Source organism: Paroedura picta, chromosome 2 (assembly GCF_049243985.1).
Source record: "Paroedura picta isolate Pp20150507F chromosome 2, Ppicta_v3.0, whole genome shotgun sequence".
Classification (NCBI taxonomy): Eukaryota; Metazoa; Chordata; class Lepidosauria; order Squamata; family Gekkonidae; genus Paroedura; species Paroedura picta.
Genome location: NC_135370.1, coordinates 107909660 through 107929975, shown reverse-complemented (window position 1 = coordinate 107929975; position 20316 = coordinate 107909660). Strand labels below are relative to the sequence as shown.

Genomic DNA, 20316 nt, shown 5'->3' with positions numbered 1-20316 from the left:
TAGATCACCACTGGCCAAATGTCTGTTTGTGAAATAAGCTCCTAGAAACCATTATGAATGTTATTTTCATGAAATAGACATCTGTTTGTCTGGCATTCTGCATCCAAATTGTGTTGAATTTGAACCATGAGCATCTTACGTCATATAATTATTAACATTTATGGACAATACTAACACATTTTTTCTTCCACAAAACAGGAAGCACCAGTGGATAAAGGATGTGTACTGCCCTTAGCCCAAAGGCCCGAGGCCCTGGCCTCTCTGACATGCATCAGTATAGTCAGTGGTTGGCCAGCAGACATGAGGCAAACCTGTTACCAATGAAGGAGGACTTGGCTTTGTGGCTGACAAACCTGTTGGGTAAGGTTATTTTTCTACTCTGTTAATTACTTCCAGAACTTCCTGCGAAATAGTAAAAATTCAGGTTTTGTTTCTTAAACTAAAAGTGGAAAGGCCTATTTCACAAAAATAAACCTCTTTGGTTCTATCTTCTCTCTTTTCCCATTCAATATGTCTGCTAGGCGAGATCATTGCAACAGACTTAAGTGTACTCACAGCAATGCTAACAGGAGCTTTGGTGTGGTGGCAGTGTGCCTTTCTCTGGTCTTATGATTCTGTAAGCTGTGTGTCTATTCCGTGGTGGCGGGAGTGATGGGCTCAGTTATCAGCCTCATTGTGCTCATGGGGTGCTGTCTGGCAGAACTTTCCTGCATTGTGAGGAGTTTTGTATTTCAGGCTCCTGAGAATTTACACCCAGAGAATTTACAGGCTTGCAGTGACTCCAGGTAATTATCTCAGGATGCCTTTGGAGAGCAGGTTAGTCCTAGAAGTATGACTTTTAACTGGTGAGAAGGGGACAAATTGCAACCATGTGTGCAGAGATCACCGTGTCTGTCTTCAGCTCTTGTTCACATTGGCTGATAGTTGTGTCTTGGGTTGGGGTTATGGAATGGGTCCTAAACGTCTCCTTGATGTAGGGACTGGTGTCAGCCATCCTGAAAGAGAAATCCCTGGACATGAAAGATTTCTAGAGTTTAGTGGTTAATATTTCATTCGCGGGTAACCAAGCATGCTGTGAATATACAACTGAAGTTGGTTTGGGAGGAAATGGATTGTGTAGACTCCTTTCACTCTGGATTTGGGATCAAAATGGCCATAATTGATTATCTTTGTTGAAAGAGTAACTGGGTAAGGGGATGTTGCCTGCTTGTTTTCCTAGCAGATTTCAACACTTTTGACTATGCTTTCATTCTGGTGTAACCATCTGAGTTTGGACAATAGGACATCATAGCTTGGTGGTTCTGCAAGCCACTTGCAGGTGTTACTAGGGAACTGGCACTCAGCCCACTGGTATTTATGCTTCAAGTCTTGCAAGGATCAGACCTGTCCCCCATGCTATTTGGCACCTTCATGAAGCCACTAGAAGAAATCATCCAATGATTTGGAGTGAAACATGATGCTCCATTCTTTTTCTCTCTGATAACTCAGTCAGATGTGGAAGTCCTGAACAAATGCTTGGAGGAAGTAACAAGATGAATGAGGATCAGTAAACTGAACATCAATCCAGACAAGAATGAAGTACTGCTGTCCTCTGGTGATGCTGCTTAGGGAATAAGGAGTCAGCTAACGTAAGTTTAGCTGACCAATCCCAAAGAAGGGCAATGCCAAAGAATGTTCAAACTACCGCACCATTGCACTCATTTCTCATGCTAGCAAGGTTATGCTCAAAATTTTACAAGCTAGGCTCCAGCAATATGTGGACCGAGAACTTCCAGAAGTACAGGCAGGATTTCGAAGAGGCAGAGGAACTAGACATCAAATTGCCAACATATGCTGGATCACGGAGAAAGCTAGGGAGTACCAGAAGAACGTCTACTTCTGCTTCATTGACTATGTGTCAGGGTCCGCAGGGTCTTTGCCACGCTTCGGGTCCGCCACGTTGTTCGGTGAGGGAGACCCGGGACTAGAAGGCTTTATCTGTAGGAAACAGCGTCTCAGAACGGAGTCGGTACTCTCTCTCCCGCTCCTGGGTTCAGGGTAGTTCCTTTACTACACCTCCAACCCCATCTCCTCATTGACGCTTCCTTAAGTAGCCTCTCTAGCCCCTGTCTCCACCCTCCGGGCTTCTCAGGCGGACCTCACCTTCCGGGACTCCGCGTCTCTCTGCCACCGCCCCGCCCTGGGTTTCTCCCTTGCTCTCCCCGCTTGTACTGACTGCCCCCGTGCTACCATTTCCCCCACCCCTGGTGAACTAATTCCCCACATCCCTTTATGTAAGTTTCGTATCCAAAGAGGGTCTGTCGGGATCTCTTCCTCTGTATCTTCCTTTCTTAGGTTTCCGCTGCTGTCCACACGCTCCTTCTCCAGACCCCCCACGCTGCCCAAACTAGTCGTTCTCGACACTATGCTAAAGTGTTTGATTGTGTGGAGCACAACAAATTGTGGCACGTTCTTAAAGAGATGGGAATACCAGAGCATCTTATTTGTCTCTTGAGAAACTTATATGCAGGTCAAGAAGCAACAGTGAGAACCGAACATGGAATCACTGATTGGTTCAAAATTGAGAAAGGAGTTTGGCAAGGCTGTATATTGTCACCTTGCCTATTTAACTTGTATGCGGAGCACATCATGAGAAAGGCTGGATTAGAGGAGTCACAAATTGGGATCAAGATTGCAGGGAGAAATAACAACAACCTCAGATATGCAGATGATACCAATCTAATGGCAGAAAGTAAAGAGGAACAAACTGATAGCCAGTTTGGTGTAGTGGTTAGGAGTGTGGACTTCTAATCTGGCATACCGGGTAAGATTCTGCACTTCCCCACATGCAGCCAGCTGGGTGACCTTGGGCTCGCCACGGCACTGATAAAGCTGTTCTGACTGAGCAGTGATATCAGGGCTCTCTCAGCCTCACCCACCCCACAGGGTGTCTGTTGTGGGGAGAGGAATGGGAAGGCGACTGTAAGCCGCTTTGAGCCTCCTTCGGGTAGGGAAAAGCGGCATATAAGAACCAACTCTTCTTCTTCTAAAGAGCCTGTTGATGCGGGTGAAGGAGGAAAGTGCAAAAGTTGGCTTGAAACTCAACATCAAGAAAACGAAGATCATGGCATCTGGCCCTCTCAATTCCTGGCAAATAGATGGGGAAGAAATGGAGATAGTGACAGATTTTATTTTCCTGGGCTCCAAGATCACTGCAGATGGGGACTACAGCAAAGAAATTAAAAGACGCTTGCTCCTCGGGAGGAAGGCTATGGCAAATCTAGACAGCATCCTAAAAAGCAGAGACATCACTCTGCCAACAAAAGTGCATCTAGTCAAGGCTATGGTCTTCCCAGTTGCAATGTATGGCTGCGAAAGTTGGACCATAAGGAAGGCCGAGCGTCAAAGAACTGAGGCTTTTGAACTCTGGTGCTGGAGAAGACTCTTGCAAGTCCCTTGGACTGCAAGGCGAAGAAACCAGTCAGTCCTAGAGGAGATCAGCCTAGATCTTGAAGATGAAACTTAAATACTTTGGCCACCTCATGAGAAGGAAGGACTCCCTGGAGAAGAGCCTAATGCTGGGAGCGATCAAGGGCAAAAGAAGAAGGGGACGACAGAGAATGAGGTGGCTGGATGGAGTCACAGAAGCAGTAGGTGCAAACTTAAATGGACTCCGGGGAATGGTAGAGGACAGGAAGGCCTAGAGGATCATTGTCCATGGGGTCGCAATGGGTCGGACACGACTTTGCACCTAACAACAACAACCACCTAAGTTTGGAGATTCCGGTGTCATCCATGGCATAGAGCACCTTTTATAATCTGTGATCATATTCAAGTTAGCTTATTACAGTATGATTTACATAAAACTATCTTTGAAGACTGTCCAGAAACTTGAGTTCATTCAGAAGGAAGGAACCGGATTGCTATTGTCACCACCAGCATGGTTAAGAATAGTGACCTCTAATCTTGAGAACTGGGTTTGATTTCCCTACTCCTCCACATGCAGCAAGCTGGGTGACCTTGGGCTAATCACAGCCCACTCAGGGCTGTTGTCACAGAGCAGTTCTCATAGAACTCTCTCAGCCCCACCTACCTCTCAGGGTATCTGGTGTGGGGAGAGAAAAGGAAACAGCACTTCTCTTATTGTTCTGAAAAATGTGCTCTGGCTGCCTGACATTACTTGGCGTACCTCAAAATTAATCTTCCATTTAAAGCACTAAATTATTTACCTAACTACTTACCTACTAGTGGGGTGTGCAGAGCAGCCAAGTGAGCACTTGCCTTTTGTTCCCAAGCTGTTCAATAGATGCTGCATGACAAAGGCTGGACAAGGTTGTCTCAAATGTGTTAGTTCTCTGCCACTTCTTGGTAGCAGCTACCAGCAAGCATATAGGCTTTCCCCCTACTTCCACGGCTGATATACAACACAGATCTGCTTTGGTTCACATACACTGTTTTGATCTTATTATATAATGGAGAGTATGCACTTCCAATGATGTGTTGAACATTCGAAGGCCTCCAGACAGAACCCTGCCGTTGCCACAGCTGTCAGAATCAGCTCTAATGCAGGGTGGGGATTTGGCTACATTTAAATGCTGCCAGCCAAGTATTTAAAGGGACCACCTACTCCTGCACTACAGCTGATTCTGACTGCCCCACGGGGCTGTCAGAGTCAGCCGTAATGTGTGTGTGGGATCTGGCTATCAAGGCCCGGAACATTTAAAGGAACTGCCCCACCCACATTACAGTTGATCATTCGGCCCTGTGACCTGTGTAGCCCTTTCAGTGCTTCCCCCCCAGACCTTGGCAGGCTGGGATAGTATTGAAAAGCAGCGTGGACAGCTATTGTATATTTTGTACAATGGGCTTTACTGTTAGTTTGTAAATCACTCGGGGAGCGGTATAAATAATTTGCTAAGGGTGGATAGGAAACAGGGGCCAATAGGAAGGCGCCCAGTGTGCACCTTCTGATTAGCCCCTTGGCCCCGGAATGACAACAGAGGGACCAATTGGAATGCGCAAAGCGCCTTCCAATAGGCCCTTCGACTGACTGCCTCCACTTTGAAACAGTCAGCAGGCACCAGTCAGGTGAGCGAAGCATGGCAAATCTGCGCGGGGGGGGAGGGCTGCGGAACCGTCCCCAGGCCCTGTGGAGCACACTTGCTGCCTGCCCATTGGCCCACATCTCCTGGGAGGGGGGAAGGAGAGAGGGAGCAAGGGCCCTCAAATGCTCCCCAAGCCCCGTGGAGTGCACCCGCTGCTTCAAAGAGGTGGCGGGTATGCTTCACGGGGGCTGGGGAGCATCCCAGATCTGCACCAGGGAAGGGACGGAGGGGCCCGGAGAATGCTCCCCAGGGCCAACGGGGCACGCCCGCCGCCTCAAGGAGGCAGCGGTCAAGTGCTGCCAGGCCTGGGGGCTGGCCCACATCCGTGGTGGAGGTGGGGAGTGCTTTCCCGTGCCCCCCAGCACATCCACACCCTCTCAGGGCCGCTGCCTGTGCTTGGCGAGAGGGGGAGCCCTTTGCTGCTCATCCTTAGGCAGCGGCCTTATATAAAAGGCAAACTCCATGTGTGAAATGTGTCTATAAAACAGTTTCATGCATATGTATAACTTCAGCTTGTATGAAACATATGTAGCACTAGCACAAGGTTTTGCAGGTATGGATCTTCCTGCCCTTCTATGTCTACCACCCGGGGTCCTAAAGAAACAATGTGAAGGGTCAGAGGATCTATCTGGACTAAAGTAATGGAAAAATGAGTGAGGTGGAGTAAGGGGCTGAGACTCCCTGTTCTCCTTGCATGGAGCCTCTACTGTCAGCTCAAAGCAGGCACAGGATCATACTTGTCTTTTAAAATATTTTTTTCATTGAAATATGAATATTTAAAACCTCTTGAAGCTTTTCATTTCCATTTGATGTCATTGTCAAGGTCTGTGTTTTTCACAGTCTCCAAAATGGCACGTAATTTGGCAGGCTTCAAAAGTGCAGCATGTTGAAGATTTTCACCGCATCAAGGTCATTTTAATTATTGGCAATAGTGTTGTAGGAGCCACTCTGCCACCTACAGACTCTTGCTGCTCTTCCGTCTCTGAGGAGAACTAGATATTATGGCTGATTTGCTGCCTTTTTTCCCTGATACACCTTTGGTAACCATCTGCCTAATTTCAAAGTGTGGGCCTCTCTAGAAGATCTTCATTCAGAGGTGGGCATAAATGGGCAGGCAGTTCCTTATGTACCTTAGTCTATTTAGGGCTTTAAAGGTGATGAACAGTGTCTTGAACTGTGCCTTTAAATAAATAAGTGGCTAGAGAAGCTCCTTTAAACCGGGTAAAATGTAATTCTTAATTCCTTATTTATTCCATATTCAGAAATGTGAAGGCCTAGAAGAAAAGCAGATTTTTGGGGGGTGGGGGTGGAGGTGGGGGAGTTGATTCTTTTTTTTCAATTTTTCTAACTAAATTACAAATGGTTTATTTTATGTTGATGGATCAATAAAAGAAGTTTAGGTTTAATGAGAAAATATTTCCCACTTTTCTATTTTTTTCCTGGTGGAAAATTCCTCTCCCCCCCACAGCTGTGAAATTTTCATAAATTTCCCATCTCTACACCATTACTTCTGAAACTTCCAAACAGGGCATTCCCATCACATCAAATCACTTTGTAGTAGTCAAGTCTTGATAAGCCATGGCTTGCTCAGTCTTGTCAGATCTTGGAAAATGAGTAGGGCTGGGCTTGGTTAGTATTTGGATGGGAGACCTTGAAGGAGTGCCAGGGTCATGACATGGAAGGAGGCAATGGCAAACCACCTCTGAATGTCCCTCGCTTTGTAAAACCCCTTGGGCTCACCATAAGGCAGCTGTGTCTTTGAGTGTGTGAGAGAAAGAGAGAGAGATCTGTATAAGTATGGTAATCATGGCTTACAAGATTCATCCTCAATAGATAATTGCTTTCAGCTCAACCTATAGTATCCTGAGATGAAAAACCTATAAACTGAAACACAGGATGAAAACCCTGACCCCATTATCTTACTTTAGAAGCTTACTCTCTTTAAGGCACGCTTTGCACATTGATTTACTGTCTGAGAAACCCTTATGCACAGAACCTTTGCGTGTTGCAGAGCACATGGGACATTTCCTTGGTCTGGGTTTTAGGTCACATGTGTGCTCATCTTCCTCTCTTTGGCAACTGAGTGTGGCCTAGAAAGCAGCTAACATTTTGCTGTGACTGCACTGCTGGGAACCATCATTTGGGCTGGGTAAGTTATCTGCTGTTGAAGCGTCCATATATTCCTGGCCCCTTCAATATCTGCACATGTGGATCTCTGTGAAATGAGAACAACAAGGACTGCTTTTAAGCAAACTCTGATGGTGTGGGAAGGTTTCAAGGTCTAGGAAGGCTCCATCATGTGTGCTAGGTGGTTAAATGTGTTTGTATCAAAGGCTTTGCACTGAGATTTAACTGAAAGTTATTTATTGAATTTGATCATGTTTAGGAGGAACCAGAGGATATGTAAGAACATGAAAACTATTCTGTTTGTTGAAGCCAACAATGGCTTTGCTTCTAGCTGGTAATAATGTACTGAATGTACAAAATACTTTTTTGTAACTGGTTTTGATTAACACTCTTCTACCTAATCCTTCTTCAAAATAAACACTCCCTTGTTATGGCCTACCTCAAGGTACAAAGCTATCATTTCATGGATGAGAAACTGAGAGAAAGCAAGACAACTATTTATTTGATACAAACAGGAACACCAATTTAAGTCCAGGGTGGGTCTTCCAATTGTACAGAACATGAAATTAAAACAAATATCCTCTTTCATAGGATACCCTCTTTTATAGCTCTTTCACATACTATAGTTCTGATTTCTGTTAATATGGATTGAAAAGAAGTTACAGATGTTTTGTTAGAAGAAATAATGCACACACCTAGCAGTTCAAAGTTCTGGCATTACCTTGGGCGGTCTGCAAGGCCAACTCTGTGTAGTGATTCATTGTGACACATTAGCTGGACCTGAATCATGACAAGGGGGGGGGGAGAACCAAAGACTTGCAAAAGCCTTGTCGGTATCATTAGACAGTAATGTTCAAAGAACCCCCTGTTGGGTCACTTTTCATAATAAAATTGACATTAGCTTTAGGAGTAATATCAGAGTTTTGGAGGTTGAGCATTAAACATATGTTTTAATATTAAACGAGGAATATACTAATTACTGAGAGAGAAAGGCAAAGCCTTATTTGGGCCTTTGAACACATGGCTTTCATCTGGGCAAGGTCAAGCATGAAAACAGCAAGAAAATGCTCAGAAGTGTGAGGCACAGAAATTCCATATGATCATTGTCTGTAAAGTTTTGTAGCAGGCTGTGTATTTGAAAAGATGACCTGAAAGTACCTTATCCAGCTTTGCTTTTCACAGTGAAGCAATATGGTGCCTTAAACAAATGCTTTTACTTATATGGAACAAGATTTATCAGGCTGTCTCTCTGTGGGTGTGTGCCTGCCTGATTTTGGTATGAATGGGCCTTGTGTTTGATTGCAGTACATACTAATAGCAAGTATATCCTTCTGTAATACTGAACTGCACAAAATCATCTTTGCTGTCAATTCTCTGAATGGGATGGTCAAGCATAGTCTTGATTTGCTGATTTATAAGAACACTAGCTAAAAAGCTCGTTGTAACCCAAAATACAACGGGCACTAGGCCACCAGGCAGGCCAGGGGGTGGGGGAGAGAGAGAGACGCCTTTTCAGGGCAGGGGGAGCACTGGCTCCCCCCCCCCCAGGGCAGCCTCACTGATCTCCTTTCCCTTTTTTGTGCAGCAGTGAGGAGTGCCGGTGGGGACAACATGTCTCCCCCCTCTTCCCTGAAAAGGCTTGGTGAGGCCTCCACAGTCCTTGGTGGGTGTTTTCAGGGTGGTGGCTTCACTGTGCATATCCCAATCGGCCTGTGGACTGGAAGCAGAGGCCGGACTGGCTCCGCCCAGAAGGTCTCTGCTCAAATATTTTAACAACTAAATGTTAAAGATAAGAAGAGTCCAGCTGGATCTGTAATCCATCTGGTCCAGCATCCTGACTTACACAATAGCCAACCAGTTTCTCTGGAAGGCCAATAACAGGGCATGGATGTTGAGGTGTTCCCTGATTTAACCATCTGGATCTGGGATTCAGAGGCTTAGTGCCTTTGAATGTTGAGGTTCTTCTCAGTCACTGTGATTAGTAGCCTTCAGTCACCATGAATTTATCTCCTTTTAAAGCCGTTTATTTCTGTGGCCATCACTACGTCCTCTGGCAGTGAATTCTACATTTTAATCATTCTCCCTGAAGAGTACTATTTCTGCTTATGTGTCCTGAACCTACTGCACATCAGTTATATTGGATGTCCTTGGATTCTAGTACTTTGGGAGAGGGAGAAAAAATATCTCTTGGTCAACTCTCTCCGTTTTATGAATCTCAATTGTGACCTTCCTCTAAATGGAGACATCCCAGATTCTTCCACCTTTCTAATAGGGAAGGTGCTCCAACTCTGTCATCATAGTTGCCGTTCTTTGTACTCTTTCTGGTCTGCAGTATCTTTTTGGAGATGCAGTGACCAAAAGATGCCACTACATAGATCTATTCAGGGGCATTACAATATTGCCTGTTTTATTCTCAGTCCCTTTCCTAATAACCCCAAACAACAGAATTTTCCTTTTTCACCCCTGCAACACACTGGGTTTATACTTTTCTTGAGCTACACACTATGACCCCTTTCAGTCTCAGCAAGTTCAGACCACATTAGTTTATACTAGAAATTGGGATTTTTTTGGCCCAATGTGAATTATTGATGTGGAACATCTTCTGGTGTGCCTCCTCAAACAGATATGAATACTGACATGACATCTGTAGTCTCATCCAATGAAGTACACCAGAAGAGTCCAAGGCAGCTGAGGAGGCAAAGGTAGCACCCTGCCACACTGCTGCTGGAGGAACAGCCAGCACCTGCAGCATCACCCCTGAGTTTAAGGCAGTGGCTGCCCCACCAGCAGCCACAACACAGCACGGGGCGATTGGCCCCTTGCCACCAGACTGACAAATTGGGAGGCGCTTTGTGTCTCCCGATCCGCCCCCATCGACTGCGCTTGCTGCAGCCTCACCGCCGCCATTCGTTCATTCGCTCGCACGCACCAGCCAGCTTGCCGCCGACTCCAGCCGTGGCCGTGCCCGCCACCGCCTGCCGCCGTGCCTCACTACCCCACGCCTCTATGAAGCCGCCTGCGGCCGGGAGCGCCCACGCCTACGTCGCCCACACCTACACCTGACCGCGTCACCGCTCCCGCCCCCGCCTGCTGCTCCGCCAGAACACTGCTGTCGTCGCCCCAATGCCCACTCGCTCAGGATCAGCCGCCGCCGACCCATCCTGGAGCGCTGATGATGACCACCCCGCCCACATGCCGCCTGAACCTCGACCGGCTGCGACGGAGGACCTGCCTCAAGCCCCCAGCCTACCTCCTGCCCTCCGAGCCCGTGACCTACCTCCCACCCGCTCCACGCTCTTGCCTGACATCCAACAGGTAGGACGTGGCCCGGGCCACCCACTCACGGCCTCTTCACGGACCGCCCACCGCCCAGCCTCAGATCGGTCCCCTCTGCACCCCAAAACTCCTACACCCCGCTAGCGCTCGCTGTCTGCAAATTACAGCGGGCTCTATTTCTAGTATATATATATTTAAGTTGTCTTGATGCTTTTAGCAACCCACTCATCAAAATCCTTTTTGTATGCCTAACTACTGACTTACATTTATTTTGCTGGAGCAAAATAATATTCAACACTAGGACAGCAAAATAAATATTCAACACTAGGACAGACCCTCTGCTTTTTAAAAGACAACTCTTTACTTTTTTGTATAGCTTCCTTGACTTGTGTTTTAATCACACATGCCTTCGTTTAGACTTGGCATTGCTTTTCCTGACCTGTTCAATGCATTCTATTTGGGCTCCTAATAGTGTGGTTTTAAATAGCTTTCAAGCATCCTCTAGGGATTTGACTTTCTTTTGTTTCTCCTTCAGTTTCCTTTATACGATACCCCTCATTTTTGTAAACTTACCTCTTTTGTACTTTGGGGATAACTTTCCATTGACCTGAATGCTGAATTTAATAGCACTGTGGTCATTGTTCTAAACTGGTATAACTTTAGTTACTTCTCAGTGGCAGCAGCCAGTTACAAAGTTGCCAGACGTGTGTCAGGAAATACCTAGAGACTTTTTTGGGGGTAGAGGCAGCAGAGTGGGCAGGGTTTGGGGAGAGGGGATTTCAATGGGGTGTAATGCCATATAGTCCATCTTTCAAAGTGGCTATATTCCCCAGGGTACTAATCTCTGTCACCTGGAGATCAAATTGTATTCCCAGGGGATCTCCAGCCACCACCTGGGAGTCAATCCTAGCCAGTTAGTACCTGCAGTATTACCTCCCTTGCTGCTGCTGTTCTCTGTGTGTGTGCATGAGTGCACCAGGTGTCCATGCTAGGATTCCCCAACAGAGGAATCTCAGCAGAAGATACCAGGATTGTAGGAAGTAATTTCAGCTGGCATAAGAGTCATACAAGGTTGTAGTGCAATTATTTCCATCATAGAAACCTGATCAGATATGTAGGCAGATCTGTCAACAACACGCTTCTCCACAGTTTTGTATCCCAGAGCTAAATCAGATAGTTGCCCAGGGACTACAGAGCTGGAGTACACTTTTGGATGCTGACAGCTGCCAGAGGTTTGGGAAAGCTATCATATGTAGGACAGGCCACAGAAGGAGCAACTATAGAAACTTGGCCCCTCTTTTCCCTGTCAAAAAGCAAACTGTGCTCAACTGCCAGGTGCCCCAAGATTATAGAAAAGTGGGAAGGACTTTCTACTTTCTGCCACCCACAGGCTGTCCAAGTGATACAGAGAAGGGGTTTATTCCCAGTTCTTTTATGATATTAAATCTGTTGATTGTAAACTGCCTTGATAAACGTTCCATCGCATGCTATGGTTCCCTGAATTTCACACGAGTTTGTTTTCAAGTGTCTGTGTTTAGGGTTGCATTCTAAAACATTTCAAGGTGCTATGTTTTTTGGGTTGGGGGATGCCATGTTTTAGACATATAGTCTGCATAACAAAGGATGATCTACATTGCATGTTTTTCATAAGATACAGATGGTGCAAGCAAACTCATTCATTGTGCATTAAACACTTTGTCTTGATCTATAAAATTCAATTATCAAATTGTTAATATGTGTCAGCTCTGAAAATACTATATGTGGTTCTTTGACATTGATGGTAGAAAGTTTTCTCTCTGCATCCAATTAAGTTGTTTTTAAACATATCACTCTGATGGCTAATAAAAATCAGCCAATAAGTTAGAACAAGACCATAAATCATGAAACAAGATATTAATTTAAAATAATGACCGCCCATGCTTGAAAGTGTTTATAAAGTGTGCTAAATGAAATGTCATTTTTGACTACTACACCAGAAAATTTTGTAATGTTTTTAATGCATATTTAAAGCTGTGAGCAAATCTAGATTCAATTAAAATATTAAAGTCTGTTGAAAAAAGAAAGCTCTTATAAAGGATACTTTTTAAAAAGAAGAATATTGAAAAGACAACATCCTGTGCTCTTAGTTTCAAGCTTGTACATTAAGTGTGAGAAACTGGAAGGTGATTACCTTCACAATGCCCATACATTTTCACACTGCTAGGCTTAATATGTCCTAGTTGGCATCTGTGTGGTCATATGTGACCTGTATTATCCCTTGTCCATTCTGTAAATCCATGTGTTCAGTCATTGAGTGAGCATGGCATTGTAACATGTGATGCAGAAAGTAGGTGTCTAGATTACCTGATCGTATAACTGCAGGCACATAACCTGATCTCTGTTATCCTTCCATCTTAAAAATGAAAGGGGTCGCATGGATCAAAGATATCTATGTATATATTTGTCTCACATGACATTTTCTATTCTATATGGTAGGAGCTGCATCCCACTATGCTAAACCCCACCTTCAGCTGGATCTACTGGCAGGAGAGTATCTTGCATCAAGAAATGGCTCTTTGCACTGGAGGAAAGGGTTATGGTAAAGAGAACAGAGTCGTAAGATCTAAAGGAGCGGCAAAGGAGTTGCTCCAACTAGTCTTTCTTAGGTATCTGGAGCCCACCTTCTAAAATATGCACTTCCCAAGGCTACCACTCTCTGCTTTCACCCAGCTCTAAATCCAGAGTGCATTTCCATGTGTGTCAGAAAAAGGGGTATATTAGGAAATACAACCCCATAATGTTGGAGCAGATAGCTATGATTTGTATTAAGCCTTTTTCAAACTGAGAACATATATAGAGGAGTAATTATTGAAGAAGTACTGGGAGAATGGGTTTGAATAACTAGGACCCCTTTCTGGTTACTCTACACATTGGAATAAACCTTTGAGAGACTTACTGAGCACATAAGAACTGATTTGTCATCCTCCTGATTACCTTTGCTTTTTTGTGGACTTCTTCATGAGGAATCATTGGTTCTTTGCCCATTTGGATAGCAAGCACACTGTTACAGAGTGTAGCAGGAGAAAATGTTTCCATGTGGCCGTTAGGATAGGTGAAACAAAGCAACAATCGAAGTGTTAAATTTGAGAAGGCTGAAACAGGTTATAAAACTTATTTAGGGAGGATCTCTGAAAAAATGATAGAGCCTACTTTAAAATAATGCCTGATCTGTATTCTTTATGAATCCAAATTTAAATTTATTGTGTAAGCAAGAGCATATCTTTTCTGTCATATTTATTTATGATGTTCAGCATTCAGCTTATAAAAAAAGACCCTGTTAGGATGGAAATGAAATGTCAGACTTATTACTTTTGGTAAATTATTTTTGATCTACAACAACCTTGAAATGCTGGATGGCAGGTTAAAAGACTGTCTGCATTAATATAGTACTCATTTAGTTTTTGGATATAGGCTTGGGGCAAGTTACAGTATAGAAACACACAAATTGATACCATGAAAATATTATTGTAAAATGTAATTAAAGAAATTATACAGGGAATTATCATTAGTGGAATCATCATTCTTTTCTGAATCATGAATGTGGCTCACCAGAACCCACTACCAGTAGATCAAAAGATGATGTTAACTTCCAAAAGTTGCCTAAGCACAGGTTTCAGAAAGTCATCTAGTAAAGAGTGCCCTTGAAAAAACTGTGTCTGAACTCCATATTTTGATTCAGATATTTATAACATGATTTCCCCCCAGTGGGTACCAAAACGACTTACAACTTCCTATATCCATTTTATCCTCACAACAACCAACCTGTGAAGTAAGCTGCATATAGAGATAGTGACAAGTCAAGATCACACAGCAATCTGTCAGAATCACATGATTGCTGCCATGGTCTTTGAGAACCAAAGTGTAACCATCTTGGATTTTGTATAACCAGCTTGTCTGCTTTGGCCTCCTGTAAACTATATTTATGAGATGCTTTGTTCTTCTTTGCAACATTACCAGACAGTCTTATCTTTGCAAGTGGCTGTAGCCAGCAGAACCAAGGTCTAGGAGGTTTGGGTTATCATCTTGGCTGTTTTCCCGGACGGCACCTGGGCTTGAGAGGGGGACCCCTTTTTGGGAATGAGAACATCTTTGGGCGGGAAACTTTGGGGTAAAAATACTGTATTTTGAAAGTGCAAGTCAGTTTCGACTTTGAACGTCTGTGGTCTCAATCTGCTTGGGAAATAAAACACTTTCTTTTAAAGAAGTTGTTGATTCCACTCTGTCATCCTGACACAATCTTCCATATAGGAATGACAGGTCTCTCGGACCAGCCAGCAGGGGATGCGGGTGACCTTCCTGGGAGCAGGGCAGGTAGGAGCCAGAAATAAACATGACATGCCTATGTCACCTGGAAATGACTTGGGTCACTGGGGGTGACACTTTGGTTTGTAGGCAAAACCTCTATGGTAGAATTAGCTTCATAGAGTTTTGTCCCAAAAGCAGAGTGTTGCTCCCCCGGGGTCACTGACATCATGTTTATTTCCAGCTTCTTGCCTGTTTGGAGTGGTCATTGTTAGACTTTGTCAAGAGACAGCACCTGAAACCAGGGGACCCTCACCAGTATGTTGTGCGAAAATTCTGTCTCCCTACTCGGCTCACTGCATGTAGGCCGGGCGGTATCATTTTGTTCTGAAAGGCTTTGGGTGCCATTTTCAAATACAGTTATATGCGAGACTGCATCCAATATGGATTAGAAAATGGAAATGTTATAGGGAAAGTCATGACAAAAAAACCCCACACAGAATCACACCAACACTCATATAAGCCTTTTGTTCCAAATGTTATGGACTCAAACAACATACCTACCTCTGTTAATCTTTCTTGGCATATACAGCATGAGTTAGTTTAATCATTGTGGCAGCTTGCCACAAAGTAGATAGCATTCATCAGTGGGGAGAGCTGTGTTTTTTCTCCATTTTCTTGCAATCAATGCATTTGGAGTAAAATATTTAGAAGGCGTGCTTGACAGATGTAAACGATCACAATGAGACACATGAGAAGCAGCAGACCCTAAATGCGAAGTCTGTACCGGCTCATTTTCACACAGTGTGCCACTGAAAATAGTGCAGGGAGCTGAGGCACCCTGAAAATTGCTTCTTGTCCCCAATTAGAACTTTGCTGCTTCACAGGAACACTATTGCTTCATTAAAATCTTATGATTTCTTCTGGCTCATTGTCCTGCTTTGTTCTTCCTTCTGCGTTTTCCCATACTTTTACCTGAGAACATATTCTATTGTTAGCTGCTCATTTCATAAAAATTCATATTTTCCAACCATGTTTAGTTTCTTCCTCAAATCCATTTGGAGGAGAGAACATGGGTTTCATCTCTAGGTTCCTCTTGATTTCAGTCCTGCCATAGACCCATTATTCACAGGGGCAATAACGCACATTCGGGGTGGAATGGCGGCGACTAAAATCACCGATAACGCATGGAGCCGGCTGCAACCGGCCGCAGCTTCAGTGCATGCCACCGAAAAAGCCGCGTCAGCGAAACGCGGAAGAAAGCGCAGCTTCTGGGTGACCGGGGCGCAACCAGAAGCGGCGCTGGGATCGCCACGTACTCTGGGTTTTGCCGCCATTGCGCCCCCTCCCGTGCATAATCGGTGTGCTTCGCGTCTTCCCCCTCCGCTTTTTCCATGTGACCCGTTTCGGCGGCCGTGCGTAATGGGCCAAAATGCTACTGTATATTGATGCTCCTCTTTAATTACGTCCGTTTTGTTTTAAACTTTTTAGGTTACAAAGTGTGTGATCTTTGTACCTTTTTATTTATCACAGCTGTGCTTCACTCTTCCTCTGAGAAACGTAGGGTGGTTTCATTGGGATATTTTTAAGTAGTTTATGTCTTGGAGAGAAAGGCAGACCACAAATGAAGGGAAATAACTAACAGGATGCTGTCCACCCAGACTGCTTAAAAGGCTTGAGTGGAGGCTTTACAAGATAAAATATTGTCATTTATCAATTTTTTAAAAAAGTTCCTGCTCCAAGCTGCCTGTACTTGAGCTTTCTCTGGTGTGGTTTTTCCCACTCCATGGTATAATCTACCTGAAGAGGCCAAGAAGGCTTTCACACTGTTATTGCTTGACAGAATGTATACAACAGAATTATCCTGGAAGACATTCCTTCTGTCAAGAAAACAGGGATGTAGTAATGTCTATGAAATTTTAGGCTGCTTATTACATTATCCATTGCATTTACTGTTTGAAGTGCATTATTCTTTACCTTGCAGTCTGGTTACATTGCATAATTTGTTGTTTCTATTACATTGTCCTTATTGGCATTGTTTTTAGCTGTATTATAATGCCATTACCATGCTCTAGATGAGATGGTGAAATGCTATAGCGATATGTCATTTTTAAAAAGCACCCCAGAGCCCTCTGGTTACACCGGGAGGGGGGAGATTTGAAATCTTAAAAAACAAAACACTACTAGCAAAATAGCCTGTTGTAATTTAAAATATAATGGGCACTAGCCTTCTCTCCCCCCACCTAGGCAGGCTCACCAAGGCCTGGAGTGGCCACGGTGGGCCTTTTTGGGGTAGGGTGGGAAGCATTGGTAGGGGTCAAGGACTTTTCTGTCCCCATGCACCAGTGAGGCCAGGGTTTGCCTCTTTTCCCACCTAGGTCCCAGTCCCAGCTGTGGTCCCAGGCCTTCCACCCTCCTCCCAGCTCTCACTGACTTGGCTGCCTTACCTCTCACAGGCAGTCAAATGGTGCAGGCTGAAAGGTGATATGGCCAGGGGTGGGACAGTTTAGCTGACTGGCCAGTCATTGGATGGAAGGCCACTCAGGGGCGGGATAGCCTATTTGATTGGCCATTCCTTGGATAGACAGCCAATCGGTATGCAATGAGCCCAACTCCTCCCACCATCCTTATTTGATTTTATTTATGGTACAGATAGGGATTACCCCAACTAATAGAAGCAGTATCTATAGCTCTAAGAAACAAATGCCCTCTGTGGCTATTGCTACATACCCATATCTCAATGCTTCAATGCATGGTTTCTTTCAATTAAAGATAGGGGAGGGGCAGGCCAGATGGGGCAGGGCCCTTTCCAAGGCTTCTTTGAGGAAATTTATATGGCTCAACAACACTCACCGTCTAACAGCAGCTATCACATAAAAGTCAGTGCTGTATAGTGGTTAGATCAGCCTTTCTCAACGTTTTCACCATTGAGAAACCCCTGAAATATTTTTTCAGGCTTTAAGAAGCCACAGAAGTGGAACAATTGTGCAGAATGTGGTTGGGAAGTATAGTTGTGTGCATGCCCAACCCTTCCACCCCATCCTGATAGTAGGCATTGCCCAGGGGCTGAAATCACTCAAAGAGTTTTTCTAGAGAGAGGCAGACTAAATTTCTAATCCAAACATACTCCTTCAAATAATCAGTATCAGTGGGTAATGCTTATGGGTTGTATGTTGTTTTACAGATGACACAGAAACAGTAACAGTAGGGGTTCTAAGTTATCAAACACTTATTAGGTAACTATATGAAATTAAATAAGAATTATTATTTGTAATAAGAAATATATAAAAACTTGCTGTTAATTTTATTTTGTTTATTAATAGCCATTGATTCATGAAGATATGTGTCCAAAAATGAGGTATACCGGATCTTGTTCTGGCATTGTGAGAAATTGAATAAACTTTAGCCATAGCATCAGTTTGTCTTTATTAATCAATGCTGCTGCTGATTGCTTGTCTTCTTATTGCATTCCAGGAAAGGAAATAACAGCTGAAACCTTTATGGAGAAATTGGACAATGGTGCTTTGCTGTGTAGGCTAGCAGAGACTTTACAAGTTAAATTTAAAGAAAACTGCATTGAGACCAACAAACTTGGAAAGGTAAGTTGAGATAAACTATGAGGCAACATGAATGACCAGGTGTCTGTTTACAGGCAGATACCTTTCCATCTTTCCAAGCTCAGTGATGCATTTATAGTGCCATCCTATGCATAGTTACCCCTTGGAAGCTTTGAATTCAGTGGTCTTAAAAGGGTAGGAGTCCATTCAGAGTTGCAGTGTTAGGGTTTTGGTTTTAAAACCTTTTTTCTCACTTCTCTTCTGTTTGTTTTTCCCTCCCCCCTTTTTCCTTTTCTCCTTCTTTCTTTCCAAACTAATGTGTCTCCATACACATCCCTAAATACCGGAGTATTTCAAGTCAGGCCACTGGCTGGGGCTGGGGGGTGGGGAAGGAGTTGAAGCGAGGAAGACCTCAGGTCACATGTGATGGTTACAGAGGACACAGGCTGGAGATCTCATACCCTGTAATATGTGAAGCATCATTGGTGGTGTTGTTGTTAGGTGCGAAGTCGTGTCCGACCCATCGCGATCCCATAGACAATGATCCTCCAGGCCTTCCTGTCCTCTACCATTCCCCAGAGTCCATTTAAGTTCACACCGACTGCTTCAGTGAAACCATCCAACCACCTCATTCCCTGTCATCCCCTTCTTCTTTTGCCCTCAATCGTGCCCAGCATTAAGCTCTTCTCCAGGGAGTCCTTCCTTCTCCTAAGGCGGCCAAAGTATTTGAGTTTCATCTTCTGGATCTGGCCTGATAAGGAACAGTCAGGGCTGATCTCTCGGACTGACTGGTTTGTTCGTCTTGCAGTCCAAGGAACTCTCAGGGTCTTCTCCTGCACCAGAGTTCAAAAGCCTCAATTCCTTGATGCTTGGCCTTCCTTATGGTCCAACTTTCACAGCCATACATTGCAACTGGGAAGACCATAGCTTTGACTAGACACACTTTTGTTGGCAGGGTGTTGTCTCTGCTTTTTAGGATGCTGTCTAGATTTGCCATAGCTTTCCTCCCCAGGAGCAAGCATCTTTTAATTTATTTGCCGCAGTCCCCATCTGCAGTGATCTTGGAGCCCAGGAAAATAAAATCTGTTACTATCTCCATTTCTTCCCATCTATTTGTCAGGAATTGAGAGAGCTGGATACCATGCTCGTAGTTTTCTTGATGTTGAGCTTCAAGCCAGCTTTTGCACTCTCTTCCTTCACCCGCATCAAGAGGCTCTTTAGTTCCTCTTGATTTCTGCCATTAGAGTGGTATCATCTGCATATCTGAGGTTGTTGATATTTCTCCCTGCAATCTTAATCTCAGTTTGTGACTCCTCTAATCCCGCCTTTCTCATGATGTGCTCCGCATACAAGTTAAATAGGCAAGGTGACTATATACAGCCTTGCCGAATTCCTTTCTCAATTTTGAACCAATCAGCGATTCCATGCCTGGTTCTTACTGTTGCTTCTTGACCTGCATATAGATTTCTCAAGGGACAGATAAGATGCTCTGGTATTCCCATCTCTTTAAGAACTTGCCACAATTTGTTGTGCTTCACACAATCAAAGCCTTTAGCAAGTAGAAGTAGATGTTTTTCTGGAGCTCCCTAGCTTTCTCCATGATCTCACACAGTGGTCCCCAACCCTTTTATCACTGGGGACCGGTCAATGCTTGAAAATTTTACCTGGGGGGGGTAGCCTTCTGCCGAGGGACATCGCTGCCGCTTGAGGCCCTGCTCCACTTGCTTTCCTGCCGGTGCCCCTGACTTCCTGCCATCCACTGGGGGGTGCTGCCAGCAGCAGCTACACTGTGCCACGCCGAGGGGGAGACCCAGCAATGGCGGCTGCTGGAGAGCACCAAAGGTGAGCCAGTGGGAGAGTGGCAGGGCAGCCCACAAGTCAGCAGCTGGGGAGGAGGATGAGGAGGAGCCGCGGCCCAGTACTGACTGATCCACGGACTGCTACCAGTCCTCAGACCGGGGATCACTGGTCTAGGGTTCTCTTCAACGTAA

At 44.7% G+C, this 20316-nt stretch overlaps 1 protein-coding gene across 3 annotated transcripts in view; it reads left to right on the top strand.

Annotated features, from left to right (window-relative positions):
• Positions 1 to 20316, top strand: part of GAS2 (growth arrest specific 2) — a 157546-nt gene that overhangs the window by 16367 nt on the left and 120863 nt on the right. For all 3 annotated transcript variants that reach the window (XM_077322008.1, XM_077322006.1, XM_077322007.1), the window contains 2 exons: positions 199 to 360; positions 18243 to 18367. In XM_077322008.1, coding sequence (XP_077178123.1) covers positions 219 to 360; positions 18243 to 18367 — 267 coding nt within the window. In that variant the 5' untranslated portion in view covers positions 199 to 218. The remainder of the gene's footprint in view (positions 1 to 198; positions 361 to 18242; positions 18368 to 20316) is intronic.